The 12359-nt window shown below is 45.4% G+C and overlaps 2 protein-coding genes across 2 annotated transcripts; both read right to left on the minus strand.

Moving 5' to 3' along the window:
* Window positions 1–952: 952 nt before the first annotated feature.
* adnpb (activity dependent neuroprotector homeobox b) lies at window positions 953–9514 on the minus strand. Its single transcript, XM_087781483.1, has 4 exons — window positions 9096–9514; window positions 5833–5949; window positions 4578–4670; window positions 953–4502 (listed from the first exon to the last, which is right to left on the minus strand). The coding sequence occupies exons 2-4, from the start codon at window positions 5938–5940 to the stop codon at window positions 1635–1637; spliced, it is 3069 nt and encodes a 1022-aa protein (XP_087637609.1). The 5' UTR covers window positions 5941–5949; window positions 9096–9514; the 3' UTR covers window positions 953–1634.
* Window positions 9515–10024: 510 nt separating this feature from the next.
* Window positions 10025–12286, minus strand: dpm1 (dolichyl-phosphate mannosyltransferase subunit 1, catalytic). Its single transcript, XM_087781245.1, has 9 exons — window positions 12132–12286; window positions 11829–11928; window positions 11716–11749; window positions 11565–11641; window positions 11409–11434; window positions 11236–11331; window positions 11093–11161; window positions 10911–11025; window positions 10025–10783 (listed from the first exon to the last, which is right to left on the minus strand). Exons 1-9 carry the CDS (start codon window positions 12260–12262, stop codon window positions 10679–10681), a joined length of 753 nt encoding a protein of 250 aa, XP_087637371.1. The 5' UTR covers window positions 12263–12286; the 3' UTR covers window positions 10025–10678.
* Window positions 12287–12359: the final 73 nt, after the last annotated feature.

Here is a 12359-nt window from a genome sequence, read left to right on the forward strand (position 1 = left end):
TCACTATCGAATGCAGCATCACAATTTACACAGCAGCCATTCATGTTCACCGTCTGCTTGCATCACAACCTAATCTTCCACACATTCTCGTTTGACCCTGATGTGCTGCAACTCCTAAGTATTTCTCCATGACAAGGAAATACTTTTAGGGCAACACGGATGTGAACTTGGGGGACAAACTTGTTAAAAGCCTCGTCTCTCCTCAACTGTATCCAGTTCCCATCACGTCTGCACTTGTTTAAAAATTAATAAAAATGACCAGCCTGGCCAACAGGCGGCGCTACTCTCCTCCCTCCATTTAGAACAGCACCACCCTCTCTTGCCTCCCCCCTGCTCATCTCACCCGCTCCTCCCTGTTACATCTCCCGCCTTTCCTCACCTTCCCCACCCCCCCACCCCTATGTGCAAAGTGTATGAAGTGCACACAGCACTGCAGCTGAGGCCTCCCCCCACCAGTCTACCGAGCCCCTTGTCTCCCCCCTTTTTTCTCCCTTCCACGGCATAGCAACACTGACTCGGGAGAGTCTTCTCCTCGCCTTCCTTCCCTCCTTCCTTGTACCAGGGAAACTTCCCCTCCATTTTAGATGCCTGTTCCCTCCACCGGGGTCCATGCGTTCTCCAGATACACACTGAGTCCACGGTACGTCTTGACATCTGTTCCCCCGACAGATGCTTCTCATCCACACCTCCACGGTTAATTGGGATGTGCCCCCATTTCTACCAAGAGCAGGAGGGTCAAACTGAATCCAACAAGGGGCCAAGATCTTCGCTCCATCCGTTAGACAAGACTGTTTGCGTCCAACTTAAGTCGCTTGTTCACCTTCAGGTTTAGAAGGTCGGTCAGTGTGTCTATTTGTCGTTTATTGTTTGACAAACTGGATGTTCCTCTACTAGCTACCGGATCTAAAAACAATCGTCGTTTTTTAAAATGCAACTTAACGTTTGTGAGACGCACATTTTTAGGAACTTTATTGTTCGTAAATGCTGCAGTGTAAATGATTATAAACACAACATGGGTCAAAGATCACGACAGTACTCCTCCCCCCCCCCGGGTCCAACAGAACAGTGAGCGCTAAAAAGGGCTAATGAGGAAAAACGCTTTACACTTCCAAAAACAAAAAAAGGTATCCAAAAATTAATTTAATTAACAGTCAATACAAACCAAATGTAAATTGGATCAACATACATATATATATATTATTGTACTGAAAAGAAAAAAAAATCTAGATTTTGTAATAAAATACATGTAACTTCCAGCCACCACAGTGACACTATAGTCAAGCTTACTGATGAGGACGTATGAAGCTACCTTTACCCACAGGTGATAGCAAATATTTATTTTGCTTGTACACAAAACCATTTTTCAAAACAAGTCTAAAAGACTGTACAAATGTACACCAGCGTATTTATCCATGGGTTAACAAGAAAATGTCCATCTCACAACAAAATAGTCGAAGTCCGAGAGCTTCATGAAAATTACAAATACAGTAGGTCAATTTAGGAAAGTGTACAGAAGGCAAAATAAACTTGGTGTGGCCTTTTTTTCTCAGTCACTAGATGGCTTGTAAAATGTTCCTTCCGTTACGCTGAGGCAGATTTATTGAGGCGGTGAGGGGTTGGGGGGGGGGCGGGGGTCAGACCTGCTGCTTTCCCAGCTGCGCTCTGTCTCTTTCGCTTCGCGCCGACGACGGAACGAACTTGGGAATGATGATGGGAAGAGGATTCCGTCCGGTGACCACGGAGATCCCCGAGCCGTCCACGTGCCTGAAGCCGTTTTCTATTACTGCGATTTGCTCGTCGTCCTCATCATCGTCGTCGTCTTCGTCATCATCATCATCGTCGTCGTCATCGTCCTCCTCGTCCGACATGTCGCCCAGATCCGGGATTATTTTCGCCTTCTGCTCCGCCGCCTTTTCGGGTAGCGGCTCGTCTTCCTTGTCACTATCGGAGTCGATGGCGATGGGCTCAGATTGATCCGCGGGCGTTTTCTGAGGTAAGATACTGTTGATTGTCTTGTTTTGGTCTCTGCTGGCACTTTGGGTTTGTGAGTGGGACAGAACCTTTGTCGACCGTGGCGCCCCACTATTTGAAGCCTGCTGCTGGCGTCTTTGTCTGGCTTTTTCCGAAACCGCGATGCGCGTCCCTGATGTTCGCTTCCCGCGGCGTTTGCCCTCGCAGGCGGCGGCGCCCTCGTCGAACGCCAACTCGTGGTTGACCTTGCTGACCTCGTTCATGGTGAAGCCGAGCAGCACGCCCGGATTTTGGGCTTCACATTCTTCGACGCATTTTCTCCTGGTGTTGACGAAATGGCATAAGACGTCGGACTTCCACAGCCACAGGCTCGCCGCTAGCTTGTCCAGCTCCGGCTGAGTCGGGTACGGCGCTTTATTGAAGTACTCCGTTAGGAAGGCCTTCCTGGATTCGTAGGACTCGTTTTCGCGGCCTTTTGGGTCCAAAGCTAGGAATACGGGTTCGTCTGGGTTTTCTACGAATGTGAACGGGCCGTTGCTGTCCAGAGGGTACGCCCTTTCCCCCGGGGGTCCACGCCTCCGCCGTTTTGGCGCACTCGTGTCCGAGCTATCGAAGTTAGCCCGCTTGAGGGCACTGATCTGGGCCTGGCTGACGCGCGAGGCCATCACCGCGCGGCCTTCCTGTCCGTTCTGGGACTTGCCGACCCCCCGACAGTGGACCAGGTGAAGCGTTATGGTTGAGGCAGTCATGTTGCTGGTGTAAACCCCTAGACAGTGGATACACTTGTAGGTGAGCTTCTTCTCCACCGGGTGCACCGTCTGGATCACCTGGTGTCGCTCTTTCAGGTGGTGGTTCAAGGACTCCGAGATGGGACCTTTGAGGATGGAGAAGCAAAGCGGGCACAGGGTCTTGCCCACGTCTCGTTTGTAGGGCACAGACGATTGTGGCGGAATTCTGGGCGGGGCAGTGTCATGTGACCCTGAGTGCGACTTCGGCGGATGTAAGGGCAGCAGCCTCTTCGCCGACGGGACCGAGGCGGACATGGCCGGCGACGCCGAGGTGTTGGTTTGTGCGTGAAACGCCACCGCCTCTTCCGGGGCGTCCTTCATGTTGTAGGTAGTGACGATCAACTGAATGTTCTTGGGGTTACCCTGTTGCAGAGTCAGGTCGAAGGTCAGCGGGGAGTCCGTGCGCGGGCCCACCGCCTCGTCGGGGTGCGCCACCCGCATGTGGGCCACCATCTTCTCCACGTCGTTGAAGGTGGCGCGGCAGTGCGGGCAGGAGAGGCCGTGGATGAGCATGTGGTTCAGCAGCGTGTCGCTGGGGAGATAGCGGTTGCAGTACAGACACTTGCTGGTGAAGTTGTGGATCTTCATGATATAGTTGGCGACCGCCGGAACCTTCTCCGCCTTGTGCTCCTTTTCGAAATGCAAACTGTACACGTTTTCCGGGAAGAGCTCGTTACAAATAGTGCAGATTTTCCACTTCTGTGTGTACGTTGTGCCGAGTACAGAAGAGCCGCCTTTCTTGGCCGTGACGGAGGCGACGGTTGTGGCCGCCGCCTGGACCCGAGACCCCAGTGGGTTCGACTTGAGCGACGAGGACGCCCCGACCATCAGCGTACTCCGTAAATTCCCCCCGGAAACCAGCTGCTTGGCAGCGTGCGACTGCTGCGGCACGGAGACTTGAGCGTTCCCGGGCAGCGTCACCCGGATCTGCTGACCGCCTCGGGTGAAGGTGCTGTTCGACGCGGTCTTCAACCCCAGTGCTTCGTTCTTTAACCCTGAAAGTAAACCCTGAGCGCTGAAGCCCATCTTTGGTGGGATACCAACTCTTTGCTGCAACGTCTGAGGTCTCGACGTGGCCATCACGGCGCCTTTGGGGCCCATTCCGATGATGGTCCTTTCCCCTTGGCCTTTGATGGGGGGGATGATGATGGGTTTGGGCCGGGGAACGATCACGCTCGTGTGGCCGATCATGGCCGTCACCTGGTAGCCTATCCGCTCGTGGTCCTCGATGACGTGTTGGACGAGCGCCTCGTAGGTTTTGGGAACAAACAGACATTTCTTGCAGTGGATCTGATTATTGTTGACGTTGTTGCTGCCGCCGTTCGTGGCGTTCTTCCTCTCGCCGGGCTTCACGATGTACGGCTGAGCCACCTGCTGAAAGTGTTCTCTGTAGATGTGCTTGCGCACCACGTTGTACAAAGGGTCCCTGTACGTGCACTTCTTGCAGTAGTACACGGCCTGCTCCACGTTGTCCCCCTGTCTCGCCAGCATGTCCTTCGCCATGACGCCACCCGCTCCGGTTCCGCCCAGACCCTGTCGTACCGGGTTGCTGGGCATGTGGAAAAGTTTGATGTGCGTCTCCAGTGTCTTCTTGTTGCCATTGTAAGTGCAGTAAGGGCAGTTCAGCAGAATGTTGTTTTCAAAGTCCTCGCTGTGGACGTTGCGGAAATGGCTCTTATATGCAGAGAAGTACTTTGAGGAGAAGAGGCAGCCAGTGCAGCAAAAGGGTTTTGATCTGTAGTCCTATAGAAGGAGACACAAAAAGTACTGTTGAGTTGGGATTCAGGGAACAACAAAAAAGATGCACGTGTTCCTTACCTGGACTTTGGTATGTGAAGGTTCCCACGTGCACACATCCTCCCATGATGTGTGTTTAATGTAGATATCTGGAGGGATGTATTCTTTAAAGTCCTGATATGAAGACAGAAGAGAGGAGAAATTAAGTCACAACAGAAGGAGAAATTCTGTGAAAGGTTTTTTATAATAATTAACCATGAAATGTACATAAGTAAGTAAGTAATTTTTATTTATATAGCGCTTTTCGAGACCAGGGTCACAAAGCACTTAAACAATCAAAACAATACTCAAAAAAAAAGTACATACTTTAAAGATCAAGATAATACTGAGAACAACACAGGAGTTCGAGAAATTCAAGGAAAAGCCTTCCTGAGTTTTGTTTAGCAAGTTTAGAGACCAGTACAGTAGTTAGTCGGGGTGTTAGAAAATATCTAGGTTGATATATTTGTAATTCCAGGATAATGTATTCATATGAGACAGCATTTTACCGATTTAAATTTTCTTTTAAAACAAACAAACATGTACATATACAAATTAGTTTATTTTTGTGTCCTTATTAAACTTCCCGCCACTAGATGACGGCAGCTTAATTAACATTGAAACCTTTAAAGATCATGGCGACTGAGGACAAGAGGATACAGGTTACTAATGGCAAAATGGGAAAAAAAATTGTTTCAAAACAAATGAGAGCAGTTACAATTTTGTCATTTGGTCTGTAAATTCTGCAACACCAGAGTCAAGTACTCGACAATACTACAAATATATACTTGTTCCTACAGTATCGCAATATATCGTATTGTTGAACTTGTATGGTGACACACATCGACACACCAGATTCTTGACAATACATTCCCTTAGTATATAGTTTACCGCAAATAAACCCCCATCATGTAGGTTTTAGGTCAATTCAAATTGAAATCCTCAACTAGAAAAGGTATAAGCAGATATAAGATATAAACATAGGGTTAGTGTTATTGAGATTTACGCAGACATGTGTGTTTGTTAAAGGAGCTAAAGAAAGTGTTTAGGGTTCAGTTTAATTATTTTTTGGTTTAAATGACAAGGTGAACCAAAATTCTTACAATGGCAGTACTCATGATTATTTCATTAGCATGTGTGGACTTAAAAGTTGTTGCCAGCTGGGTGTGTGCACCAGTGCTATGACTCAAGTGTATAAACGGGTAGGCAGCCACGCAGCATCCCAGTGATGAATAAGACTTTAGTAGTAAAAACGATTCCTGGTCTTGCTTTTTGTGTAAAGAGGTACAACACTCACCTCAAGATGGTCTTTGCAGTACTCCAGGCCAATGTCTCCCAGAACCCTCTTTACATTTTTCCTAGCCTTCCGCAGAGTTCCCAGGTTATTGATGGGGAGCTGGAACATTCTGCCCACCTGCAAAGTAAAACACACTTTTTAAGCATCATGTACGGACAATATTTGAATTCATCCGTCAACTTACTCCTGGATTCAGAATTTATTCAGGGAAATCATATATGTCACAAAGTATGTTTTGTTAAATCGCGGCCTTTCAATGAATAGAAACACAACAATATGCAACAAGTGTATTTGGAAAACTAACTATAACGAGAAAGCTTTACTGTGTCAACTTGTTCTGTCGCTTTTATGCTTTAGATCAGAAAGGCTGCTGTCAAAAGTGACCCATTAAAGTAAAGATCGTCATTAAAGCCGTTTAAATAAAAAGTAGCAAAGACATCAAACAATGATTACATAAGCAAAAAAGAAAGAATCATAACCAGATGTAATTGTCACCAAAGGCAGAGAGCAAGTGCATATGGTTTCCAAAGTGAGCTTTATTTCTACTAATACATAATATAACATACAAGCGATCAATGGTGTTTTGTCCCCACAAATGCTTGTGGTATTGCTGTTGGTGCTTTTGCCTTTCAAAATTATCACTTTAATATAAACATGGGTAACGTCCACCATCTTGAAAAAAATAAATTTCATGAGCCATCAGATTAGAAACATTATCCCATCAAAAGCACCAAATGTTTTGTAATCTTAAGCAGCTTTTGTTATGTTCATTCCAGTTTTAGTATCCAGACTAAAACTTTACGGTAGACGCCCAGACTTCTTAAGTACGACTGTCCAAACACCGAGTAGATTCACTCGCATGCAACCACCTCACTACAACAACTCCTGATATAGGCACGTGTATCCAGATGAGTCGCACGATACGTTATCATCCTTCACTTTATTGAGACTATACGAGCACTTTGTGACACCATGTACTAAATATTAACATAAATCAATATTATACGTTATCATCCCATAGTCTTCTGAAGTACCTACAGGGTTAATAAGACAGGCTTTAATAGAATCATAAACACCTGTACTCCATACATTTCCCTTTCCAAGAGAGAGAGTGTATTATTTTCATAAACAGCAAGAACAAAAACAGTTTAGATGCAAATTATTCCAAATTAAGAGCCGACGGAAATAAGATACAATCTTAAATGATCAAAGCTTGTCCGTAAAATAAAATACCGGACAAATGTATAATTAATTAATATACAAGAATCAAACACTCATCTATTATGTAAAAAAAAAGTTAAAAGACAGATAATCAAAACCGGACAGGAATCCTGTCTCGTTTCAACGTCGAGAGTTTGTCCACATTGAGACTTTGCATCTTTTCTGATCTGATAATCATAAAGATGGAGCCAAACGGTTCTCACGACAAAGAGGTTTGCGTGGCGCACGCACAAACAGAAGCTCGAGCACCGTAGACTATAAACATATCAACAACACAAATATGATGGCAACAGAGTTTGTTTTGGTCTGACAACGGGGGTCGAGCCGTTATTAGGAGTCAAACGCAAGATATGAACGAGGGGTCAGGGGTCGGTGGTGCCAACGTTGCTTCACTTAAATTAATGTTATGATGTGATGCCACATTGTTTTGAAGGCACTGTCCCAAAAATGTTGATCATGGGTCATGTTAACAAAACAAAAACAAATTAATTTCAAAAATGTAATCTCGTTGTTTGGAGGAAGAGATGCACGAGCAACATCATACACATACAAACTGAAGTCTAGATTGAGACATTCTTTTCCAGAAAAGGTGTGTGTCACGAGGTCAGAGGTCACTGGTTATGAGTGACATGCAGGAAATCCCATCTTTGGTCATTTTCTTAGCCGTTTTATTGCTCTTAATAAACGGGAAGGTTGATGCGATTCTTTTTCTTGGGTTCTCTCGTGAGAGAAATTTAACAATACACCACCTTGCACACCTTATCCAACAACGTGTTCGCCTCCCTCTACTTGTAGATGGCGCTCAAGAGTAACACCCCATTATGTAAGCCTTCCTTCCAGTCCACACTCTCCCTTACGTCCCACCTCTCTCCCTCGCAATACCATCACAGAATGGCGCCTTCTATTGAGTCAGCAGCAGCCTCTACAATATGTCTGCAGTAAGGGGGAGAAAACAGGGGTGTCGAGGGGAGGGAGAGAAGGAGCTGGAGAGAGGATGAGGAGGTGGAGGGGTGGGTGAGGGTGCTAGGAGGAGGAGAAGGAGAAGGAGGAAGGGGGGAGTGAAATGGGTAGCGAGGGAGAGAGGGGGAGAGATGAGAGGAAAGAGGACACACAAGAGCGGAAGTGAGGGGGGAGGGGAATGGGAGGCAGAGAGGTCGGAGAGACAGGCTGGGTGTAGAAAGGAGAGGGTGAGGAGAGTGGTTCGGGCGGGGGTTGAGAAAGAAGGGGGGAGTAAGTGGTAGAGGATGAGGGAAAAGAGGGCAGTATGGGCAAGCACAGATGGAGGGGGAGAGAGGGGGAGGAAAAAGGCAGTGTGGGGGGGGAGAGAGAGACTGGTGAAGAACCAACACAAGGCCTTCATCTGGTCTAGTACTCGAGCCAGTGTGTCAAGAGTGGAGTCACCAATCCATGAAGGGTCGTCAGGTGACATCACACTCACACCAGATCCTGGGCTTGAACTTTGATGACACTTGTTTGGTGCCAAACAAACGCCTTTAAAAAAGATTCAGCGACGTGTTTTAAAAAATGTACCAAAACATTTTTGGGTCAAACTAACAGATTGAAAAAAAAAAAGGACTACAAAAAGCACATGTCAACCTCCTGTCAAAAAAAGGTGCCATTAAAGATGCATCATTATCTCATTGTTTACCTTGTAAACCATCGTGGTATTTTGGGAGAAACACGCAGTTTTTTTTTTGCGTGGCAAATATTCAATAGCTTACATAGTACAGCGAATATATTTGCGATATCACCTGACATGCTGCTTTTATCACGGGCAAAATAATGGGTCCACATTACGGATGCGTTAGCATGCTAGGCTAACCAACTGACAAGAGGGAAACGCGAAATTATCATTTTAAGGGGGTTTGTATTTTGTTGTGTCCGCGTTCAACGCTCGGGTATCATCGTTACACACACGCGAGGAGCAGGTAAATAGAAATCAAAGATTCTTGTCGAGTCTCCGCTGCCATCCTTCCACCTCCCCGCAGGTAGCCGCGGCTAACAAACCCACCACCACCGCAGCAGCAGCGTCACAACTTTACCTGCGTCCGCGTCCAGTCCTCCCGTCGCGAGTGGGTCTTTTTGTCACCTCAGGGTGACTGAGTCGACGGATCCGGAACCGGTCAGTAGTCTTGTTGGGAGTCCAAGGTCGGTGGAGGCAGAAGCAGCAGCCGCCCGGACTGACGGTCTTCTCTCTCTCTCGCCGGTCTTCTTCTTCTTCTTCTCCTTCCTCTGGTCGCCAAGCAAGGGGATAAACATCCGCCGCGGCTCGTACGTATGAACTATATCTGTTTGTTTCGAACTGAAACCTGTTTAAAAACAAACACCCAAAAAAAAAACAGCGGCTCCTTCTTTTTTTTCGAATCCACGGCGTGTGTTTTCTTAGCTGCGGACACCGCTTCCACTCTTCTTTGACAGACAATACACATCCAGCAGAGGGATCCAAAATGGCGCAAATAAAATGGCCGGAAGTGACATACACACCTACTTGATTAAAATAAACATTAGATCCTTGCTTTAAATTAAAGGTTCTAATTGTATTTGGTGTTTTAAATGATCGTATTTAAAAAAAAACTATGTATCTTTTTAGTGTTTTTTTAGCCGGAATTTGGAGGTAAACAACCACAGATGTGGGTTCCTCGCCGACTGCGCATGCGTTATTGGGCTGCATCTGCCCCTCTACAACCCTCCCTTGCGGAGGCTCGGATGTGCACACTGCCTCAGCACTCTCGACAAAACGGTAACGGGCGATAGGTGGCGCTGTACTCTGTCGCCCTACTCGACACAAAAAAACCGACCGGGACTACTTTCCTGGATGCTCGGCTCTCGGTGGGCGCGAGGATGGTTGTCGGTCCTCGTTACCCGTTTATTTCTCTGGACTAACATCATCTTTAAATATGTATTATTCAGCTTTTAAAACATCTTGGTATAAAAAAAATAAAAAAAAGGTTGTTCAAATGACAAAAGAGAATCTCAGTAAAAAGCAATATTTTATTACTTTCTGCAGTGATGAAGTGGGCGGCAGTGGTCAGTACCTGAGATTTCCCTAATGAGTGGATATTGTTCGACTCATTCTCGCAACTGACATTATTAGAAGCAACATACCATTTTTATTGTCTCCTTGTGTCCAAATCTCTGTCGCAGAATTAATTATTTAACATTAGGGCAACAGAGGACCCTCAGAAGAAATATGCCCCATACCACCAAAATGGAGTTCGGACTTTTATTTGAAATGCACAACATTAAAACACTTATTTTTTTTCCCATATGTTCAATGACGACTTTCAGTTTGTATCTTTGTGTGTGTAAAATGTCTCTTTCCATGAGGCGGGAAATCAGGGAGTGAAGTCCACCAGACTTCTTCACAAAATATATATATAAAAAAAAAGGGAGAACATTATTTAAAAAGAGAACATTTGCCAATCAAAACCTTCACGAGACGATGTTAGCCGTCAATAGAGCTTTACTTTTCACAATTTTTAACTTGTCCAAGTGGCCGGTATGATGGCGGCGTTGGCTTTTGAACCATAATTAAATGTTTTCAAGGAAAGACACCTTATAATCACGCCTGAAGGGCAAAAGAAATAGGATGAAAAACCATGTGACCCCGATGGGAGTCGGGCGATCATGTTGTGGCGAAGAGCGTGAGGAGACCTTTCACGAATGAAACGATCTCATTTCCTCCCAGCTTGGACTCGCCATACACTCGATCCACAAACGTTATGGGGACCTGGTGTGGAAAATGAAGAAAGTCAACTCTAGCCAACGGTACCTGATGATTGTTGTTGTTGTTGCTCACATGTCTACTCTCAAGACACTGATCTTCAACGATGGATTCTATTCATAAAACGACTCACTTCGCCAATCGTGTAGTTCAGCTGCCTGGCTCGGACGATCATCTCCATCTGGAAGACGTAGCCTTTCGACACGCAGCGTTCAACCAGACTCTCCAACACGCTCTTTTTGTACAACCTGTTCAACATACATAAGTGTTAGCAATCAAGTTTTTTTTTTTTTACGCCTGTCATGTCCTCTTTACCTGAAGCTTCCCGTCAGGTCAGAAGCACCAGGCCTCAGCAAAACTTGAGTCACAAAGTTCGCTCCTCGACTAGAGTGAACCACAAAGTGTTACGGACAACGGTGACACTTTCATGAGTAGGAAATTATTTCTCAAATAATTACCTGATCACTTTCCTCCGTAGATCCCAGCCATACACGCCACCACTTCCTTTGTACCGGGTCCCAGAAACCAGGTCATAGTCGCCCTCCTTCTGCTTCCTGAATAAACATCATCTTTGACCCAACACTCTTACGTAATACATTGATTTTAAGCACAAAAAAAAGAAGGAACTTACTCGATAAATTCAGGAATGAATTTAGGCTGAGGGGAAACAAATTGGTATTTTCTTTAGAACAGATTGAACATTTAAATCCATCCCCGACATGAACACATGGTGGGAATAATGGAAACACAAGTATCAGAATAAATATGGAACATGGTAGACACTCACGTGATGAGACAGATCTGCATCCATGATAATAATAAAGTTTCCAGACGCGTGCTTCATGCCATGGATGTAAGCAGTGCCTGTATTGGACGACAACACTTAATAAACATTTTTGGGGTTAAATTTGAATTTGAATTTTTTTTTGCAAACCTACCGAGGCCCAGTTTTTTTGCTCTTGGTCGTAAAATCTGAAATCCACAAATAACATATTAGCATATTGTGTACAATATTTACACATCATTTTTGGAACTTAAAAGTTTGACTCACTATTTTGTCTTCTCCGTAAATAGTTTGCAACTGCTTTGCCACCTCTAGTGTCCCGTCCGGGCTCCCGTCGTCAATCACAATAATCTCATAATTGTAGCCACTGTTAACACAAGAGTAAAACAAGTTATCTCCCAGTCTAAAGTCGCGTTTTACTTCTGCAAACCTAAGCTGAACTAAGTCAAACATTCTGAGTCACGTCCTGTAAAAGAAGAGTTTTCCTTGAGCTTGTTAGCTCTTCGTTGACTTAGTTGCCGCTAGCTGTCATGTTAGCCTAGCATGCTAAAATGTATCCAAATAACTCACCTTTCACCGAAATATTTGACCAGAAGCCAAATTATCAAGGGTAGGTTTTCTCTTTCGTTGTATGTAGGAAGCAAAATAGAATATTTGTCTTCATTTTTCTGTTCAGGCTTTGAAGTTTTTCTGCTCGCCATGGAGACACTAGTAACCGAGCGTCATCAAACTAAAACAAAGTGACGCAACATCCGGGATCGTCACTTTCAAATTAAGTTTTTTATTTTTATTTTTTAC

The sequence above is a fragment of the Callionymus lyra genome, chromosome 19, assembly GCF_982586985.1.
Source record: "Callionymus lyra chromosome 19, fCalLyr1.hap1.1, whole genome shotgun sequence".
Taxonomy (NCBI): domain Eukaryota; kingdom Metazoa; phylum Chordata; class Actinopteri; order Syngnathiformes; family Callionymidae; genus Callionymus; species Callionymus lyra.